Source organism: Copadichromis virginalis, linkage group LG2, assembly GCF_057382275.1.
Source record: "Copadichromis virginalis isolate Kocher_CV1m ecotype Utaka linkage group LG2, C_Virginalis_male_GT1.1, whole genome shotgun sequence".
NCBI lineage: Eukaryota > Metazoa > Chordata > Actinopteri > Cichliformes > Cichlidae > Copadichromis > Copadichromis virginalis.
Window position 1 is genome coordinate 8,909,434 of NC_140619.1, and position 22,085 is coordinate 8,931,518.

The 22,085-nt window shown below is 41.4% G+C and overlaps 1 protein-coding gene across 1 annotated transcript in view; it reads left to right on the forward strand.

Moving 5' to 3' along the window:
* Nucleotides 1-21,419, forward strand: part of pcgf3 (polycomb group ring finger 3) — a 74,798-nt gene extending 53,379 nt beyond the window's left edge. The window contains exons 7-10 of the mRNA XM_085470020.1: nt 6,746-6,834; nt 11,156-11,293; nt 14,462-14,542; nt 15,745-21,419. Coding sequence (XP_085326146.1) covers nt 6,746-6,834; nt 11,156-11,293; nt 14,462-14,542; nt 15,745-15,792 — 356 coding nt within the window. The 3' untranslated portion in view covers nt 15,793-21,419. The remainder of the gene's footprint in view (nt 1-6,745; nt 6,835-11,155; nt 11,294-14,461; nt 14,543-15,744) is intronic.
* Nucleotides 21,420-22,085: the final 666 nt, after the last annotated feature.

Genomic DNA, 22,085 nt, shown 5'->3' on the forward strand with positions numbered 1-22,085 from the left:
ACATCTGCTGTAGACCGGTTAGAAGTGACTGGATGGAGACGGGACAAAAGACGAGCTGTGATGGATGTAGATGGGTTTGTTTGTTTGTTCCCAAGTCTTTAAGAGTGTGGCATTTTGATTGTTTTGCTTTTTTTAAATGAATGTGACAAGTGAAGGGTAGAAACCTTACTGAGAAACCTGCCGGTCACAGATCCCTAAAGAACAGCCTGCTTATCATGTTTCATTCTAAACTATTCTATGCTAACGTCATGTTGTTATAAATGAGACTTCACCTCTGCAGTGTGGATGTCGTGCTGATAATGTGTAAAGAATGAAGTCTCTGGCCAGTAATGAGAAACATTAGAAGCACAACCAAGAGTAAGAGCAGAAGCCATTAAACAGTACAGATAAAGACAATTTAGCCAATCATAACGAGCCTCTGGCCTGCTCTTTGTGCACAATGGCTTTTCCAAACCTGCTCGCTTCCAAGGGTTGGTGTAGATGTGTACCCAGAGGGCTGTCATGCTGGCAGGCCTAATCGCTAGCTTAATCCCCCTCTCTGATTTTGGTAATTAAGGTTCAAATGGAAGTGGAACTGCTCTCTGGATTCTCGAGCTTTGTCGCTGGAAGTCAGGTTTAGCTATAGAATATACACACACACACCTCTAAATGTTCATACCCAAACACATTTTAAGGACCATTTGCACAGACGCCAACAGAAAAAGAAACAAAGCAACTCCTGGGCTCCATTTCACCATTGAACAAACAAATGTGTCTCTAGCTTTGAGCAGTGATAAAAATAATCTTGACTTGAGGAAACTATAGAAAACCAAATGCATGTTATGGAAATAGAAATTCACTCTCTTTCGTGCGTTTCTGAAGATTTTAAAGCTACCAGCCTTTTAAGGAATTGAAAGCTTCCTTTTAACTCCAGTGAATTTCAGATAATTGGTTTACCGTCTGGTCTCCCTCAAAGCTCGTCTCTATATACAATCACTGAAAACACAACAAAGAAAATGTCACACTGCACAACAAAATTTCTCTTTTCATTTCATCCATCTGTTTCAACAATGTAAGAAAAAGATCTTAGACTATTGAGCTGTTATAACTTTATAGTATTTAATCCATTCGTGCATGTGTGTTGAGCCAAATGGAAGTCTGAATAGAAAAGGGCATCGTGCATAACATCCATGTGTCAGGTAGCCAGCTAATGGCACACCATCTTGTGTGCAGTTCTCCGTAATGCATCCACGGTGAGTGGTCTTTTCAAATAGCCACTCTTGAAAAGACTCACCATGGTTGTACAACACCATTAGTGTTAGATAGTTTTGCAAGTGCCACAAATTGAGCTAAAAATACAGCCACAGTTCCCCAGTCATGGTTTAGATTGCATAAAAAAGTTTCGACAACGCCAGCAAATGTTTGAGAGAGACAAGAAAGCCGAGGAGTGTCACAATATTACACATAGGTTAGATTGATCACAAAGTGGTGCTTAAGGGGTGGTTTAGCAGCAAAAATCCTACTAGGCTGAGTATGTAATATTACCATCATCTGTCTATACATACAAGCTAATGCAGTATGAGGCACTGTAAATAAAAACGCACATTGCTCAGAAGCGATAAAGTGCATCCTGGGTATGTGTTAGTCATCTGGTTGTGGTTGACTTGTTTTACAGGTTGTAAATTATCTGCATCCATCTTTAATCTGGACTCAGCGATTTGACATTGCATCCAGATTCTTTGAAGACCTGTCAGGACTTTCATTAAAGTTACAGAGATTCTGTTTGCATTGACTTGAATACATGTGGTATAAAAGCTTTAAAGTAGTAGGCAGTGATTTTATGTAGGCAGGCGGTGTTCGGTTGCAGCGATGGCTCATCTGAGTCATGCCCCACGTCCCACTCCAGGACACGGGGGTCAATGCCAACAATTCTTCGCCCCAACTGGAAAAATAATAATAATGAGGTTTTCTGGTTTTAAACTACTCAACAAAAAACTACTTTGTACTCTATTTTAAAATAGACAATACAAATCTAGTTTTAAATTGTGCAGCTGCTGGCCTCTAGAAGCTCTACTGTATTTCTATTTTCTTCTGTTTTGTAGCTCTTAAAGCTGGGTAGATTTCCCAAAACGGTGAAAAATATTAAGTCATAGTCAGAATTTGTTTATCCAGCATCACCGCGAGCAGGCTGGTTTGTTTACTTGAAATCTTTCTCTCCCACCTGAGAAAATGGACGCTCCTCATTAGGTTCCTATCTAAGAATAGCAAACCAAAGTTAACAGATGGTATCGCAGAGATCACACTGCACTAACAACAGGTGACAGTGGGCGCTCTGTAAATGTTTCTCCTGCCAGAGCTGAGCAGTTTTACGCTTAATTAAAGGCTCATTTACCCAGAATCTCAAAATTAGGAACTTTTTTTTTAGGTCCTTCTAATCAGCTGAATAAAGTTAACCTCTTCCGCTTTATAGAAGACGGATCGACACTTTCTAATCCATGAGCACAGAAGTCACAACCAGAGGTTGTAATATTTGGAAGAAAGAGTGTGTTTTCAGGAAATAAATGACGCAATGTCTGTTAATTAAACAGAGCACATGTAGTACAGACCTGCATGTGGATCTGAATCAGGGACATTGTGAGTCATGTTGGGACCTTAATCCAAATGCTCCCTCAGTGCATTAATACCCTAAAGAGATGAACAATTACAGAACAAAAATCACATTTTATTGATTACAGGGGACCAGTGGCAGTTCATAATTTGCCCATTTTCTTCCTTAAGTGTTGGCTCTAAGTATGATATATTTGCAGCTTGTTCCTTGACAGTGCATAATCCAGCTCTCTTATCAATATGTTCCAAACACTTTCCAAGGCGGCTTAACAGAGTACCTCCAAGCTCTGCATTCAGTCTCACAGTCTCTCACAGAAACTGCAATATAGAGTTATCTGTCAGTAATATGCTGATTGATTGGAATATACTAAACATGCAAAGCAATATTAGAGATGTTTCTGTGGACTTTCTTGTGTGTGTTTTATTCCCAACTGAAGGTTTACTTACATTAAGACAAACGTGGCATGTGCAACAGGCCCAATATTTTAACCACTGATAACACTGCCATTAAGCTATAATACTGCACGATTTAAGCCTTTGCACAGTAGATCTAAGCCGTGTTAGCTGTGCTTTTAAGTGCATAAGCTGAGTTTTTTCCAAACACTGTTAAAAATCTGGCCTCCTCTAGTATACAGCAAACTCATTTCTCTAAATGACCTTCTTTTCTGAGCACTTTACACAAGAAAATAGGGAGACATGGGGCGATGATGAGTCTGTCGAGTGCCCTTTTCTACTTCATGACAATATAAACGCCCACTCACTAACACACAGTTTACTCCATCTCACTGCCATTACACAGCAGAATCACTCGAAAACGTTGTAGTACATGCCTTTGGGATTCGACTGTTTATAAGAGTTCCCACAAATCATAAACCTGTCAGAGTAGATGATTTTTCTGAAACAAAAAGAAATTTTGGAAGAGACAGACTGCTCAGTCTTTCTAATCCCCAGACCCAAGCAATCAACCCATTACACGATGCCATCACCTCGAACAAAAGCCAGGACTTCATGTTTGAGTCACGCAGATGCTCAGGAGTTGTTTGAAGGTGAGGCACAACAATAAGAGCAAGACCCTGGTGATAAGCAATCAGTGAGGCACACTCTGGAGACAATCACCACAGAGACACCAGAGCAGCTCAATAATACTTGGTGGAATTGGTGACAGTTAGCCCAGACAGAAAATGGTCACAGAGGGGTGCTCCCAATAGCATCTGTCTGAGTAGGACTAAACTGTCCACACACGCGCGCGCGCGCGCGCGCACACACACACACACACACACACACACACACACACACACACACACACACACACACACACACACACACACACATTATTACATCCACTGAATCCAGGAAGAACAGACCGGATTTCTTTGTTTTTTAAAGGTTACAGAAAAGCAATACTTGCCCATGTGGCAATTTTGTCACTGCAATGCAATTTTGACTTTGATAACCAAGTTTCATATCTAAAAATTCAATACTACTACAATATCACAGCCAACAAGAAAATCCCTAGAGAAATATATAAACCTCAGCTGTCCCGGACAACTGTGGAGCATCTGTTTCACAGTGTGAGGTTTGAAATTATCGGGAAGTGTGTTAGATTTAGATATATATCTAAAAGTCTCTACAGTGAGACAGCATGTCATTTTTGAAAATCAAATACTTCGAATGAGACTTCATTTTTAGATGTACCTAAAGTCAAATGAACATCATAATTCTGCCTCACACTTGTAAATGTTTAACCTTTTAACATCCACCAGGTCACTGGCGATTCACTTAGGTTTAGGGTCAGGAGCGGGGTTCGGGTTTTGGACTCCACCGAGGCTGTCCTTTGTTAGCGCTTCTTTTCTTAATTTTCATGGACAGAATTTCTAAAGGAGTCAAAGGATGAATGGCGTCAGATTCCGAGATCTCAGGATCCTATCTCTGCTTTAGGCAGATGATATGGTTCCCTTGGCTTCGACAGGCAATGTTTGGTGACTACAAAAATAGGCTTCCTTCCAAAAATAGGGTGTCTAGACTGTCCATTAGAGAGCGGTGGAGAAGCGGAGTCATTTGGATGGGGGTCAGAGTAGAGCCATTACTCCTTCACACCATAAGGAACAGCTGAGGTGGTTTGGGCATCTTTCTACGATGCCTTCTGGTCTTGTCCTAGGGGAGGTGCTCTGAGCACTGGTGTAACCTTCCTGTATGTTTCTGGTTCGGCACACTGCTGTCTTCACTATTTGTCTTGACCACTTTAGTTTTCTGGGCTCGTGTGGATTCTCGCAACCACTGTGTGTGTTGGTGTTCAGGCTCTGGAGATTCAGGTGGCCCTGATGGGAGTTTGGGTGTTGTCACAGTGTGAACCATCACACCGTCTGTTGTTGTTTCTGCTTGTTTCTCTGTTCCTGCTTGAGTGTTTGGTTTTTGGGTTTCATTGCTGTGTATTTTGCACTCTTTGAAGGGAGGTGATTGTTGAGGGTGAGGGTGAGGGTGATGCACACATGTTCACAAGTAAAGGTTAGGTGTTCTAGGCAAGTCCTACCAGGAGGAGGGTCAAGGGCAAATCCAGGATGTGCTGGAGATATTATATCACCATTTCCTTGGTGTTCCCTTAGATAAGTTGCGGGAAGTAACCCAGGGGAGGGACGTCTGGGCTTAAAACTGCTGCCCAGCAGCACATGATTGATGGATGTTAGAATAGCAAAGCTCTGACATCATGAGCGCAGTGGGCTGCTGGATTGATGACAATCCATGTGTTAATGCAGATGTGTTCAGAGTTATTTGTTTGTCTTAATAAATTTCAGTTAATATACTAGTGAATGGAGGTAGTTAACTTTAACAGAATGAAAATGGGTGCAGATCAGTGCATCACGCATACATTTTATGTTATCCAGATGTAAAAGAAAAATTGCCACACTGGAATAAGATGACAAACCTGCCGTTTACATGACTTGTGATGCAGACCTGTGTTTTCAGAAAAGCTGCAGAAATGGTGCATCATAGCATAAGCATCCCTTGAGTTTAGCGTGTATTCTTTCAAAGCAGTTCGCCAACATTATCTCAGGACAGACGTTGGCAATCAGTTCAGGATGTTGTCTGAAATTGCCCCTTGTCATGTGTAGAACACAGCAGGAGCCAGCCTGGGTCAAATGCATTCTCACCTTCAGAAATATGGTTTGCTTTAGGCGAGGGTGCTGTCTCCATAGAACACGGGGGAGGCAGGAAATGAGGCATTTACTTGCTCGCTGTGAACACTATGCGTTCAATCTGGCATCATGCAGAGTTTACACTAGGAAGCTGGCAGGTTGAAGACAACTTGATGTCCAATTTGGCTACATTTGAAATTTGCTGTAGCTTGTCTGGCTTATTTGGTTTTAGAAATTTGCAGTAATTGTTAGATCTCTTCCTGCCTACTTCTGGTAACGAACTGTATGTAAAGCAAGTGAAATTCGTATATTGATGCAGGTAACCTTGTTTTCTACTAGAATTAAGTTACAAAAAAAAAAATCTCACCTGTAGCGCGTGCGTGCGTGCGTGCGTGTGTGTGTGAACTCCAAATATAGTTGACCCAGGGTCTTCAGACTTCTCCCAGAGCCAGACCAAAAGCTCTGTGTGATGCATTATTAAACAGTACCTTACCTGCCTTGTAACACTCTGAACACATTATCCTTCAGCAGTGCAGCCTGTGAGAAATGCCTTTTTCTTCCTATTTTACCTTAATGTTCACTAGACTGTGCTGCTCTCTCTGAAAACCAGCATATCCGAGAAAAGGAACAAAGGGCAAACTCAGACAGGGTTAAGTTCAGAGCTGAAGTCACTCCTCATGCAGACCAGAATAAGCGAACGCTTTTTATTGATTAGAAGTTCACCTGTGCTAGAGACGTGCCTGCACAGACGATAAGTCATACAAAGGATGCTTTAACACCCTCAAAGATGTAGTTGGTTTATAAATGGGCTTCTGCAGGAGGTGTTTTCACGCTCCAACAGGCACAGTCTGTTTTAAATACTGCAGGGAGACAAACCTGCCTTTAACACAGCCACAGTGGACATCAGTAACCCTCAAATCTCTTAACTTGCTAAACATAAAGAGAGAATCTGGATTGAGTCCTACAAACAGCATCTTTTTTTTTTTCTAACTCTTTGCTTGTTTGTTTGTTTGTCTTTTAAACAGGTGATGCCAAATCAGAAGACACGGCCAATAAGGAGGCAGGAGAGGAGAAACCAGAGGAGGACAACGACTATCACCGTAGTGACGAGCAGGTAAGCCTGACGGATGACAACATTTGCTCCTTGTTTCCTGCCTCCGGGGCCTTCTCAAGTGGCAGCCTCTCTTCTACTTTGTTGCATTTCAGAAAGGCACATCCCCCCCCCCCTTGCTTTGAGATATCGGCCTCTGTTCTGGCACAATCTTAATCCTCGGACCTCGCTGTCAACTGTTTTTTAATTCCAGATACTTTTTGCTGAAGAGAAAGTCTTTGTGAAAACTGTTGACAGCAAAGTCTGAGGATAATTCAAGCCATCGGGGACATTATGGTGTCCACGGCACCGGGAAAAACAGAAAACCCAAACATAATCCTATCCTTTGCTTTATTAGTACAGAAACGGATCTAAGGAGATATCTGCTTTGTTAGATACCACAGCACTTGAGTTGTTTTCAGTCTAATTATGTTTTATATTTTGCACAAAAGTCCACAAGGCATGGAAGTATATATTTTTTTTCCTTTGAGCAGATACTGGAAGTGAATCGGGTAAAATAATTATGGGTTACAAAGCATTGTGTCAGGAACAAAAGCACCAAGGAATAAAAATACTGTTTGTGATAATTGTTTGTACAATTGCCTTAAAAGCCTGAACATCAATTATTGCCTTTATAAAAGTGGCCCCCTTGTGGTTTACCAGGCTGTTTCACAATTACTGGGTTCTTTTGTCTTTCGGCTGTTTGATTTGCACGGAGCCACACAGACACCACAGACACACCACTGCTACCCACTGAACATATTTAAAATGAAAATGGGCCTTTTCTTGATTCCATTTGTATTCCGGCGTGTTCTTAAGCCCTGAAAAATGTCATTAATAATGCAGCGAGAGTGGGGTTTCTATTGTTGCCGGACAGACGCCATGTGGAAATAATGGCTCGCCGTTTGTTGTACAGGCTGAAAAATTAATCTTGTTCACGTTTTAGCTGTTGCTTTTCTAAAGAATTGGATTTATATTTTAAAAAACAAAACAACCACTTCTTTGCTACCATGTGGGGAAAACAGGCCGCCCTGATGAGGGTGAAGATCTTGCCCTTTGGATACGCGGCAGCAGTGCAGAATGCACTCGGAATAGCTAATACAGTGGGCTGCGTGAGCTGAATGCAGTGATGTCAGATGTAACTCAGCCTCAGAAGGGTGGGAAGGGAAAATAAGATGAGAGATGGAAAAGAGACAAAGTGTAGGAGAGAGAGGTGATGTCAGGTCACCATGCAGGGGGTGAGGTGATCATAAATACGATTCTCTGGGTTTTATGTCGGAGGGAAGTCTAATGTGAGATGATGGAAAAGTGAGCCTCATCAGAACATGCAGAAAGGAAATGGCTGAAATAAGAGGATGATGATGGTGCACACTCTTAAAAGTAGGGAGCTTTTAGACCACCAGGGAGTGAAAAGAAGAAAAGGGGGGGAAAAGCCCTTTCACACAAAAATACAACCTTGATTTCAGGAAGGCTGCTGCATTGATGAGAACGGCCGCTGACACAGATGTGATGTGGCAGGAAATCATAATACAGAGTGTCATCCTGCATACATTGACCAGTCGGATAAATGCAAGCACACGCTGCTGGCATATCACATTATCACTGGAGTGGTGTTTTTCTGAAGTCACCTTTACAGTCATTTATACTTTGTGTGAAAAAGGGCTACTCCTGCTGTCAAATACTGCAGTTTGCTACTTATTCTATATATAGAGCTGATGTTTGTGGAGGTGCCTGCTGTATCCAGGACTTCATATTTAGGCTGCCTTCGTGTAATATCATGTACTTTGATTGACAAACCAAGTTCCAAAAATGCTGAGATGATGTATAAGATGTAAATCAGTGCAGTACCGTATTTGCAAACAATTTTACCTTTTGTTTGGATTTTCTGGACAGCACGGAGAGAGTAAAACTCAAATATGCAGAGCTAGCTGTTGTGGTTGAGACCCTCGGGATAAAGGAGCAGCTAAAAGAAGCTTTATTGGGGTTTTTGGTCATATATATACATATTATTCTCGTTGAAGTAATTTGATGGCATGGCTCTGCAAAACGGGATGTTGCATCTCTGAGCAGATGGAAGTGAAAACAGCAGTTTCAGTTGGGGGAATGAAGATGAAGAGCAATTTTCTCCCAGAAATTGATCGCCCCTTCATCACTGAGATGTAACAACCAGCAGGCGTTGTGAGCATGCATGGAAGACTTCCAGAACGCTCCCCCGCTGTCTTCTGGACGACCTTTTAGAGTATAACCTTGGGGTGTTGCTAGGCGAGAAAGAAACTTGCAACAAGCTCATCTAAAAAGGGAGAAACTAAATTCCTGATAAAAGCTGCAATTAATCAGAGCAGCCTACTTTTGCAGCAAAGCATGAAGCTCGTTTCTGAGGTTAATGTTTCTAGACGAGGTATAAAGTCTCCAGATGGGGTCACCTTCAGGCTCATATCAAATTTTAATAGAGTCAGAACAGATTGTGTAAATTTAATAAACTACAGATATTTTGGGTTTAAAGAGTCTACTTTGGAGACATTTGCAAGAGCAGCTTCGCTCTGAATTATTTATTGATGTCTCCAAATGTAATTTATCAGAGATCCAAATTCAAAACCCACACAGACAAACTTTTACTCCACACAGAAGAAGGTGCAGATAGAAATGTTGCATCAGCGCTCTGCAAGCATTCGGGACTCGGCAACATGGTGTAAAGCTTTCGCTTCATGACTCCTGAAGGCTCGTGCGATATTTTCTTGATACGCCTCTCCCTTGCATCATCACGTCTGTGTGTTTAGCTGAAGCGGGAGTCCTCGGCTCTGTGAGCACGTCACTAATCTATTTTAATGTAATGAAACTGCCTTGCGGCCTGCTATCAAGCTGCCGTGGAGTCCAGATCACTGCTAAGGGTTTTATTTCACATTATGAGCCTCCCTCATTGCCAACACCACTGGAAAGCAGATATATTATGAATCTGGGTTTTGCTTATTGAAGGGCAGGCTGCTCACTGAAGCGCTGCCCGTGTTTACTTGAGAGCAGAGATGATTTCCAAGTTTAAACAGAAACCAGGGTAATGTTAGCTCTCTCAGTCTCAAAAGAGAAAGATGAAAAGAGGAAGAGGAACACCCACAAATGAATAAATCCAACGCTTCTGCCTTTGTCTCCTGATATGTGCCGCTGGAGCCCAGTAGCAGTAATGCATTCTGACTCCCGCTACCATCCACTGCCAAAAACCACCTACCATGTTACCTCGGGGGGGTGGGGAGACAAATGAATGGGCCAATGGCATTAAGTGTCGGTCGCGTGAAAGAAGCCAATAAACAAAAAACCCCAAAAAACAGCAGCAGAGGTTCAGTGAGATGTTGTGAGGAAGCAGAGGAGGAAATCAACACCAGCGTCAGGTTGAGTTTTTATGAGAAGGTGGGTGAAACGAGCTACAAATCCACCTGAAGTCTTCGGTTTCTTCACACATACCGTGTGAGCTGAATCGATCCCTGCGGCCGGGCTTCTTGGTTTCATGTCTTTGCAAAAGAGATGCTGTAGAAAGGTGGAAATATGTTTGTCGATGTGGGCAGGCTACAGTTCTGGTTACACAGCCAAAACTAAATTGTTGAATGGATTATAAATGGAAGGCAAACCAAATATTGTGGTTGTTCACAGCCTCAGCGACAACAAAAACTGACAAATGGGGCTTAAAGGCTGTTTAGTTATCCAGACTGAAAGCATTTCTGTCATTCTTTAAAAGCAGCATTGAAGATTGAAGCAGTTTTCACAATGTTGGTATAAATCAGGTTTGGCGATTGTCAGCCATCTCTGTCTTCACTGGACGGTTACCTGCCTTATACGTTTATAAGCACAATCAACGAAACCTCAGCTTTGTATCAAGCTTTTTAATGTCTACTTCAGCTGAGTTGGATAATTTTCTCACATTCAGCTCTGCTGGGTGAAAAGTTCACAGCTGCAGGACTTGTGAATTCTGCCATGAGGTTTTTGACCTTTGCGGAGGTGGGAATTTTGACCTTTAGGTGCTGCCAGGTGAAACTTTCTGGGCTTCTCAAAGTAAGAAGGTGGTTCTTATGAAGACTGCAGACGTCTAAGTTGTTCTGAACTTTCCTAAACCAAAGTGTTTATATATTTATTTATATTTAACTTTACACACATGACTACAGTTTGACTGTGAAACAGCAGCATTTGAAACCGCTTGAGGCAGAGTTATAGGCTCTGTCAATCATGTAACACTAGATTTACGTTGACATTCAGAACAGGGCTCTGCAGTGGACACACTCCACATTGTCACTGATGCTAGCTCTAGCACTGCCCTACTACTTGCTCAGGATTTAAATCCTCATCTTCTGTCTCCTAACAGGTCAGCATCTGCTTGGAGTGCAACAGCAGCAAGCTTCGCGGTCTGAAGCGCAAGTGGATCCGCTGTTCAGCACAAGCCACGGTCCTCCACCTCAAGAAGTTCATTGCCAAAAAGCTTAACCTGACATCATTTAATGAGGTACAGATAATATCACGCTCCACCAGCCCGGGAAACAATGATGACAGGGAAATGAGTCTGTCACGAACTAATGTAGTTTTAGTGTAAAATTAAAGCTGTAAAGGAAGCAGTTTAAGAGGAAACACTTCCCCCCTCAGCGCTTGTTGTCTCCATGTTGATAACCTTGAGAGTCTGCATCACTCTGATCCTTTTATTGCTCAAAGCTAGACTTAACCTGTACATTTGAAGCTTTCTACTAGCCTCAATTACAAAGGAACAGAAATGGCTTCATATGTTTGTTCTTGGAGTTTAAATTAATCCTCATTTTATCTGATGCTGAGCCTCAGTGAGACCCTTAAGGCCATTCTCGGTCTGAAAGGAGCTGTTTTTGCTACTCCCCTCCCTTTAAACCAACTATATTGTCATTAGCTGCCCCTTGTAAACAGAAAGTTTGAACAGCAAGTGGGTGGGGCTTCTGTGCCCAGTCATATTAGGAATATCTTTGACATTGTTCAGAATCAGTAGTGGGTTAAAGCTAAAAAGCTGCTAGAAGCTGAGAATCACAAGCAGCCTGACCAGCAGCTAGAGGCGTGACCCGCACCCTGACACCATCATTTCAAACATTATAAATCCAAACCTGAAAAACTCCACAAAACCTCACGACCATGACACTTACAGGCTTTCCCTCCAGGAAGTTTTACAATAATTCCTATAGTAGTTTGTGATTAAACATTGAGATTGCAGATTACTGCTTTTAGTCATTTTAATTCCTGTTCTTACAAAATATTGTTTCTTTTTCCAGAAATGGATTTGTAGCAAATTGGAACAAATCTCTTAATTTTTGGCGCTTGTTTTAAGTTTTCGGAGCACCAGCTGTCCCGTGTGGGCCCCGCGTATCAGAAAGTTTTAGTTAATTGCAAGAAATTGCATAAAAGGTCACTTTATTGTAATTCTTCTGTACTGACTCATACAATGCCTTTTGTGTTTGTTATATTTAGCAGGAAACAAGCCCATATGAGATCTAATTTTTCTATTAATTATCGTTACCGCCCTGTTATAAGCAGCGGGGGATGGGAGGGTGGAGGGGAGTAGGCGATAATTTGACAGATGGATTTTTCGATTGAATCATCAGTCGCCTCCTTGTCGTCTATTTTTCTGTTTTCTCCGTGTCCTTTTTTTTTTTTTTTTTTTAAACTGGCTGTCACAGAGATGAGTGGGAAGGCTCCATCATATCGTCGGCCTCCATAACACAGCTTTGGCGAGGCGGATGCTCTCCCAGCCAGCCATTGTTGTCCTATCTACTGACTATCAAAAGATGTTGTTTGAAACGATTTCTGCTTTCAATGCAGAGCCGAGCGCAGAGCATTGTCGGGGAGCAGTACACCAGTTACTCATTGATCATGTTTGTAAACCCATCGTTGTGGCCACGTCAGCCATCTGAATGTCTCTGCAGGAAGTGTTTCCGTCAGATGAAACTAGGATAAAAGGAATGCCCAAAATGGAGGAAAATCAGGGATCGATTCCTGGAATCAAATAGATTTTCTTAGGTCTTCTTTGATGACCATATAAAGACAATAAAGATGTTGTTCTTATTGTTGTTCTTACATTATAAATGTGCTACAAGAATAAGCACATTTTTGGCATTTAAAAGACTATCTTGGAAAAAGCTAATCTTCCAATCTCAAAGTTTCACATATAGGAGATGCATGTTTAAAAAATCCATTAATTCTTTTTTTTTTTTTTTTTTTTTTTTTTTTACACACTCAGTTCTATAGCTGTGGAAACTAGTTCACAACAGCAGTCGCCTCAAAATGCTTTGAACTGTAAATTTAATAACAGAAAATGAACCAAGCACTTGGCAGCTGTGGAGACGAAGAACTCCCTTTAAACAGGAAGAGACGTCCAGCCAGGCTTAGGCCCAGGCAGCAATCAATCACTGATCCATGCTGTAACTATAAGCTTTGTGAAAAGCCAAACTTAATTTTAAAAGTCCCAAATCCAACGTGGGAAACTGGTTCCACAGGAACATGGGAGCCTGAAAGATGAAGGCTCTGCCTCCCGCTCTACTTTAAGGAGCTCCGGGAAACACAAGCCAGGGGCTCTGAGAGGGATGAGTGCTCTATTGGGGGTCTTTAAGTTATGATGGGACTGATTATTCAAGAATTTTAAATTAAATTGTGGTTTTAACAGGAAGGCAATGAAGAGAAACTAATATGGACGGGATGACTCTCTTACTCGTTCCTGTTAATACTCTGTGACATTTCAGGGAAACCTCGCTTGTCAGGAAGCTTTTAGAGCAACCTCATAAGGAATTACAACAATTCAGCCCTTTAAGTAGCAAATGAATGGACAAGTTTCCGAGCATCACTACAAATGATTCATTTAGTTTAAAATCTCATAGAACAAAATTCAGAAGATCACAGTTATGCTTTGATTGGTTTTGGTGTGCCAGATTCTGGTTTCCTTCTTAGATTGCTTTTATTTATTTTTTTCATTCAGCATCTCATTTTTCTGATTTTCATTGTGAGCATCTCTGTTTAGATAATGATGATTTAATAAGTTTCTTCAGGGTTTAAGGGTAAAAAGCATCTCAGCTGTACAATTCAATTTTAGATTTATGGTTTTGTTTTGTCGGACAGAAAACCTGATTGGAGAATGAAATTCTGCCCCTGAATTGCATCCTCCAATCAGACCTGGATAGTTTCAACTCCTCCCAGCCTTAAAATGTGCTCTCTCTGAGAGCCAGCAGGTGGCGCTGTGGCAGTGTCCCTCCCCGGCCTTCACTTTCTCTCCCTCCCTGCGTGCCTCTCAGTATTGATTGGCAGATGCAGATGCGAGGAGCTGCTCAGAAGAATATCAATGCCGGCTTCACGGGGGAGCGGTAGATTTGGCGAGCCGGCATCGTGTTCAGTATCGAACTTTTGGATTCTCTGTGCGGGTGCCAGGGGCCACTCGATGTCAAAATGAGCCCCCCACTCACCCATCCACCCACCCAGCTACATCTCCAGGAAACACTGATGTTAGAATAGAAAGAAAGAGGGGAAAATAGTAGAGTTTCACTTTGTCCTCGCACTAACCAGCAGAGACCTCCAGCATACGCCGCTCATATTAACGTCATGTTGTTAACTACTCTTGCACAAATCGGGTCAGATATCGTTCAGTAATTTGTTTCTGTGCTTCTTTTCTCAGCTGGACATTTTATGCAACGAGGAAATCTTGGGGAAGGACCACACTTTGAAATTTGTTGTTGTTACAAGATGGAGATTTAAGGTAAAAGACAAATGAGTTGTGAGTTTGAGACTGGTATTACCAGTAATATCCAGTTGAATTGATTTCACTGAAATGTTTTTGCTATGTGGACACTTATCAACTGAAAACTAATCAGCTGACTACAGACTGTTCATGTATTGATATAATCAGTTAATATTGGCGACTTTTCCCCAGAAGTAAACTCCAATAGTCTGATGCATTTCCAGGTTATATTTTTACTGAACAGCCATCAGGCAAGCATGCTTTCACCACATGCCATAGCTCCATTTGGTTAACTAGCACAAGCGACATGAGTAACAGTTAGCATCTCATTAGATAAAGCTAGTTATCAAAGCTGCTGTTATTCCTTCTGCATATCATATTTAATTAAATTCAGTTTTACTTATATAGCACCAAACTACAACAGCAGTCACCTCAAGGCGCTTTATACTGTAAGGTAGACCCTACAATAATAGCATTTACACAGATGGTGCTTAGATTTGTAAGAAAAACTGAATTTGAACACAGAGTTTGGCCAACATATCTACAGTGTTTGCTGCAGCAGTGAAGCAGTCCTTTGGTTTCTCTGGCTGATGTAATCTTCTCGTCTAGAATCTATACCATATACCTGCCTTCATGAGTACCCAGTGAAATTTCAGTTGTGCAGCGTAGGTCACAAAAAACTTCCTAGAAGGACGTCTTCCCAAATGCTTTTCAAGCTTCTTTGGAAGTTATAGAGTATGTAAGTTTATTAGATCACCTATTATAAAAACAAAAACACACAGACTGTAAAAATCTGTCAAAAACTGGTTTAAAATTAAAAATAATGAAGTAATAAGTTCACCTTTTTGTACTCAAGACTTCTTTTAATTAATCGAGTGTAACATCTGGCTTCTTGAAAATGAGGACAAATTATGTTCTTAAAGCGATTTCCCCAAATTCAAGGACTTGTGTTCCAGTTAACAGTGGCGTAAACACAGACATGTGTTGATACATCACGTCTCCACCTGTAACAGTTAATGTACAACTAGGTCTCTGCTGTAGGTGGAAACCCATTTAGTCTGTCATAAATCTGTTATTTCTCGTAGAAGAACCTAAACTATAGCACTTAAACATTAGCATCATATTTTCTAAGCCAATCCATGCTTCAGTGCAGTTAATAAGCTAATTGTGAATGGTTTAAGGCCTTTTGCTCGAGCTTGTGTTTTGCTTGTTCCTTGCAGAAATCCCCCCTCCTGCTCCATTACAGACCCAAGATGGATCTGCTGTAGCTACAACGGACACAGTGGTTGTTTTTTATTTTTCTTTCTGGCCCAGTGGCCGCGGACTGTGCCGAAACCTTTTTAATTTATGCAAAGACGATCAACCAACACCAAGCAAACGCCCGACGGTAAAAGTCAACACAAGCCAGCAAACGTCCATCTAACGGGGAGGGAAAGTGGGACAAACTGACACAAACTGGCCGCCTCTCCAGCACAGACACTGCAACACTGGCGTGTGTTTTTAGAAACTAAAACAACCATTTTTTTCCCTGGTCTGCTACATCCTACATATGTGAACGAAAAAATAAAAAATATGGAGAAAAAGCATATATTTATACTTTTGTACAGAAGAGACACACGGAACCAAGACACTACTGGTGCTCTGTTTACACGCAAACAAGATGTCGGGAATCGTGTGACCGTCTTTTCCAGCTCCATGCAGACTTCATCCTCCTGAGATGATGACTGAGCGGAGGACAGGATTATTTTTTTTTAATATAAAAAGGTGTTTTGTTCTTTTCACACCGCACTCGACACGTCTTGGGAGCACAGAAAGTATATGGAAAAATTTATATAACAGGCATCAAATTTAAGCTGTTTATCAAGTCTCTGATTTCCCTGATTTTTTTTTTTTTTTTTTTTTTTTGGTTTAAATTTCATTCTGTTGGCTTTGTCTAATTTGCTATTGGGTTCTCAATTGTCAATTGTGAATAGGTTAATTTTTTGTGTAGTTATTTATGTTCTATATACCAATATTGTACATAAAATGTCATTACAGAGAGAGAAAGAGATTGAAGAGAGACTTTAGACTGTTAAAAGAGAGTGGATCCCAGAAGTGCTATCTATATGTTGGGCAATAAATGTCCAGAGGTGATAAATTAGGATTTTTAAAGACAGACTCACTATCAGTATCAAATTATATAAATGCATTTTTATGTTGTCTGAGAAAGACACAAAACAGCTATATCAAATCCTCTGCCATTTATGTGTATGTGGGGTCTAAATGTGTTCCTTTGCCCCGATAGATGAACTTTTAGGGGGCCGATGAGGAGAAAGCTTCACCCCAACCTCATCCTTCCCATCTCACCTTCCTTCAGTAGAACACATTTATTGTTAATTTTAGTTATATTAACACATTTTAACATTACACAAAACACTCATGTCCGTAGATGCCCGGAAGATGTTTCATTTTTTAAACATTGTTTTCGGTACCCACCGTGCAGTCTTTTAATATCCGTCCCTGTGTTTCTGCAGTCTTTCAGTGGCAGCAGCACCAGGCAGGTGTATGCCCATACCACCCACATGTTTACAGCTTTTGGTTTGAGCTGCTAGCTGTAGATGTTTTTTGGCACCCTCCATCCTTCCAGACATTTCCTTCAGCTCCATTTTTACTGCAGAGCTACCGAAGCTGCAAGGTAGAAATGTAGAGATACAGACAACTCCCTCATCTTAACAGCCTCAGAGACGGTCTTATCCTAGTTTCTTTTTTATGGTGAACATGGAAGGGAAGTGACATTTATTATAAACTTCAAGCTCGTCTCTTCAGATGGATTCAAACGTCACAGATGTGCCAGTTCTGCAAACATGAGTGCAGGTTAGCGATATCGCTATTTTCCATTTCTGGGTTATACTTTGGTTAGTTCTCACTGCCAGCTGGAGAGCAAAGGTGCAAAGTCTTTAAACGCATCAATACGACAGCATTTCTGAAAGATAAGTGAATATTTTTAGGCTTGTAATCACACGCAAAACAAAAGAAAATCAGTATAAAACTTGGATTTTCCTTTTTTTTTTTTTCTTCCTTTTTTGCAGAGTAGCCAGTGTTCAATATTGTTGACTTAACAAGACGATTTTATGAGTCTTTTTGAAAGAAATATCGTGCAAATTCAGGTTTCTCAGCGAGGAGGCTGAGGTTTTTTTTGAACATTTTGATAATGAAATGACTGCTGTTTGGTCATTTGGTGCTTATAGATGTGTGTTTCTGACCTTGAGGAGGATTGTTCCTCATGCGGGAGCATGCCGTTCTCAACTTTGTGACGCAGAAAACTGATGTTATGTCAAAAGCAAAATGTCTTAACCCTAAAAATCCTGAACCGAACTGTCTTTGACCACAACTGGATCCCTGAGCAGCGTGTCAGACCTCAAGTAGTCTTACCTCACTGACTTCTCTTATCAGTAATTAAAAACGGCAGTTCAGCTTTTGCGTTGTATCGCCCCACAACAAGCAGTCTGTCTGTACGCTCATGTGCGGGGTTCCTATGCATCTTCAGATCTCACAAGTCTGGCGGAGTGATTTGAAATTGGCCGACAAAGCAATGTGTAGGGACTCGTTAGGACCTATGACGTGTGTATTAAATGCATTATAGCCTACAGGTCTGTACAAAACCAGCTCTACCAAAACTCCTTCTGCATGCTTCATTCATGTGCTGACCTTTATGTTTCAAGGACCTTAATTCAGCTACCTTTTGTAGGGTGCTCATTGTTTATGGTTTTTATGTAAATTAGTATTTTATTTTATTATTATTATTTTTAAAAAGGTGAAATTTGAATTGGCCTGTCCAGAAATACCTCTCCGGGTATTACTTCTCCTCCTCTTTGTTCTTCTTAATTTTTTTTTTTTACTTGGTCCGACTCTTGCTACAATAAATTTTCATGCATAGAAAGTGATTAAAAACCAAAAACAATGAGCCTGGCCATGTTCTCAGCTCGTGGAAGAGTGTTGTGTATGTACTAATCCCTGCAAACGTAATGTAATATCTGTGTGATATTATGTCTTTGTAAGTGCAGACTTGGTGTTTTAAAGGCTTATACTGATTATTTCGTAGTACTCGGACGAGTGTCGAGTACGCTTCCCGGAGCTATCACTGACACTGAGATCTGTGTTTTAAGTCCTCTGGTTTGCAGTCCTAGATCGTAATCGTGTTTTCTGCCGTTCGGCTGTCACAACTCGTTTGGAGTTCTCGTCGTGTTTGGTTGTCACTGATTAAATCTCTTTACTGTAATTCAGCGATTGAGCTGTAAAACACTTGACAAGGTGCTACTGTACTCACGACTACAAACGGAAAAGATATAATGCAGGACACTGCTCCGGAAACGCCCTTGTGTTTCACATCCGCCTTCAAACGTTCACTTTTTCCCTGCTTTGATCGTTAGTGCTCTCATCCTGGTCATCGTTCGGCACGATCAAGTCTTTCCAAATGTTTCACTCTGAATCCTCTCTAAAGCCTTGAGTAGTTTACCTTCTGGATCTGTTGCATTTGTGTGTCGATGAAAACTAAAAATAAAATTTAATGAGCCCAAATAGAACAACTCCAAGGCGTTTTCTGTCACACAAAGAGCAAAATTGGTGCGCAGCTTTTAAGTCAAAATTAGAATTGTTTACCCTCTCGTGCTTGTTTTCTCCTAAAAGCCCTGTGACCTGATGGAAAGGTGGAAAGGGCGAGGTCTTCGCCGCAGTGACGGTCAGGCTGCGTCTCTGCTGCTGGTGCTCTCTATGGTGCTAACAACTACTCGCTTCAAACTTCAGAGACAAAAAGGATCTGTGTCGCGAAGCTCTCGCTCTCCTGCCGCCGTACGTGCTCCAGTCCTTGGGCGTCTGATAAAGAAGACGCTCGATCCCCTCCCTACTTTCAGATTGGGTTTCCCTACTTGTCTAGGCTCGCTTTGGAAAGGAAACAGAGGGAATTTTAAATAAGTCATAGACTGTGACGGGGCTGATGCTGTGACAAATAAAAGTGGTGAGAAATTGGGTGCACCTGCTGCAATTTCGTGCCTCAAAGAGAAACTCGCACTTATTACAGGCTTCACTGGTGAGATGTTTGCGCCTCCGAGTTCGATTGAGTCTCACTCCAATTTCTAACAGATAATTGGCTCTGAAAGACTAGAACATCCATGAATTTAAAATCGTGTACAGCTGGTTGTGTTTTCGTCTACACGTTTCTCTCAGGAGGTTCGACCTTCTCACCACCCGTGTGTAGATGATGCTGGCCGCATCTTGCGCCAGAACAGATCAGTGTTCGCCTTTTTATTAGGACTAACATCGAGACATCAGTGCTGCTATGCTGACAGGCAGGATGAGAGGCTTCCAGGAGGCCTGCAGATGGTGTTGCTATCTGCTCTGAAATGTCTCTGGCTCATCTCTGCTTTGACCCTGATCTCCTGTCAGCCTGTTTGTTAGCTCCTGCTGGGATCTCGGTGAAGCCCGGCCAAAGTTTAGCCGCTTCACGTGGACCGTCGAGTCTGAGCAGAGCAAGTTTGCTCCACCGCCATGACGGCAAGACGAGTAAACGGTTTATTCAGGCCACTTTGAACAGTTTTCTGAGCTCGGAAACTTTCCTCCTCAGCGGCAGCCGCATTCATTTCAGCTTTCATTTCAGGCTTGTTGGCAGCAGAATTGTTTCTGGCAACTTCAAATGGCTCTCCTGTGTTTACTCTGCTGTAATAAGCGTCCACTCTGGGAGTCTGGTAGCTTTCTTTGTTACCTAGCTCTCTTTCTCCCTTGTTTGAGTTCTCTGCAAGGCGCAGCAATCTCACAGGCTGGCTTTGTGTGCAGCAGAGACTGAGACCTCACTCGTATGAACCACATGAGCCACGTGAACTGAAACGGTCGAAAAAATATAGATTCGTTTGGCTGGGGTGTCTCTTCAGAGCATTTGAGCCGGCAGCCCTCGAGCACACAGGTGGTTCAGCTTGAAGAGCAAATGTCTGCTTAAATTATGGATTGTTTTGCTGCTTCGGGTGATTTTTCACTGCCGATCAGGGCAACAAAGTCTCATTTGCAAAGGCGCAGCAGTTGCGAACGACTCCAAACTATTGGCTTTAGCAATTCAGAACGAATCAGTCGTCATCTACTAAATCTCACAATGACATTCCCCTGATGTTATCGCCTGATCTGTCCAGTTTTGTATAAATATTTATTTATGCTCAAAAAGTGACCTCTGCAGTAGCTTTTAAGTGTTTGACATTTATGCTCTTGCTCATTATTTTGCAGTTTTTTTTACCCTTTTCTTTGTGAAACTGAGCAGACTCGTACAGGAAAAATGGCTTAAATGACTCATTCCCCCTCTTTCGTATTAAATAAAGTGTCGTCTTCGCAGTGTGTGACAAAACACATGGGTCATATTCATTAGGTCAAGTTTATTTAAAAAAAAGGTATGAATGTGGCAATGTGGTTATTGTACTGGCAAGGAAAAGGTGCAATATACAGTTCCCAGATGGTTCCAGCCTTTTTTTTTTTTTTTTTTTTAAATTTTGAAATGATTTTTCTTTTTCCAGTCAGGTCCTCAGGTCACTAAATGCCTTCTGGTCCTGAGGGTGACCAGGGAATCTCAGAACATACACTAATGCACCCAAAATTCAAACGACTGGATTTTACTTTAGTCTCTTCTTGTCACAAATACCCCAGACTGTTTTTTTCTTTTTGGGTTTTGGTTTGCTTTCAGATCAACACAGACTCTTATTCTGGTGTCCTTTTCCTTGCCTCCTTTTGTATTATTGTTATTTATTGCACATGTAATGAGTTGATCTCCACTGTCATTTAATTCAAGGAGTTTTGGGGCTGGAATTTCTTTCATACAAAACTACAGAAGCTTTTGTCAAAACCTAAGTGTGTATTTCATCAATAAATGCCTTTAAAAGTGCTTCTGGTGCCGTGTTGATTGGATTTCTTTGGATTTGGAAAGCTGCCATCGATTTTGTTTATTTAATGTAGACAAAAATTTTAAATGCACATTAGAATACACAGGCCATTAGATCAAACTGTACTCACCTGCCAGTTTTTAAGGTACTCCTCTTCAGCTGCCTGCAAACACATCTAATCAGCCAGTCACTTGGCAAGAGCGCTATGCATTTAGGCTTGTAGATATTTTAAGTGGTTTTGTAAACCTTAGGGATGCTTCTACAGTAAAATCGCAGCAGACCAGCCTGTCTGCTATATCCAGAGGCCTGAAAAAGAAAATATCAGACCTTGTTGATGTTAGAGGTCAGAGGAGGATGTTTCAAGCTGAAGGGAAGGATTAGTTCAAAGATATAGTTAAATGTAACCAAGGCATCTGTGAACATGCAGCAGCAGAAGACGCCGCATATTTGTACTATTGTTATGTTACCAGGAAGTCCATTGAGATGACTTTTACAAGCGAGACCTGATCAAAACAGCAGCGACCCAAAACATCTCAAATGTTACAAATATAACAAAATGTAACAATATTAAAATGACTTTTCAAAGTGAACATCCAGATATCTCCTTCACTGAATTCCTAATTTATGCTTTCGAACTCACCAGTAAATGGAGGCAGTTTAATGTTCGG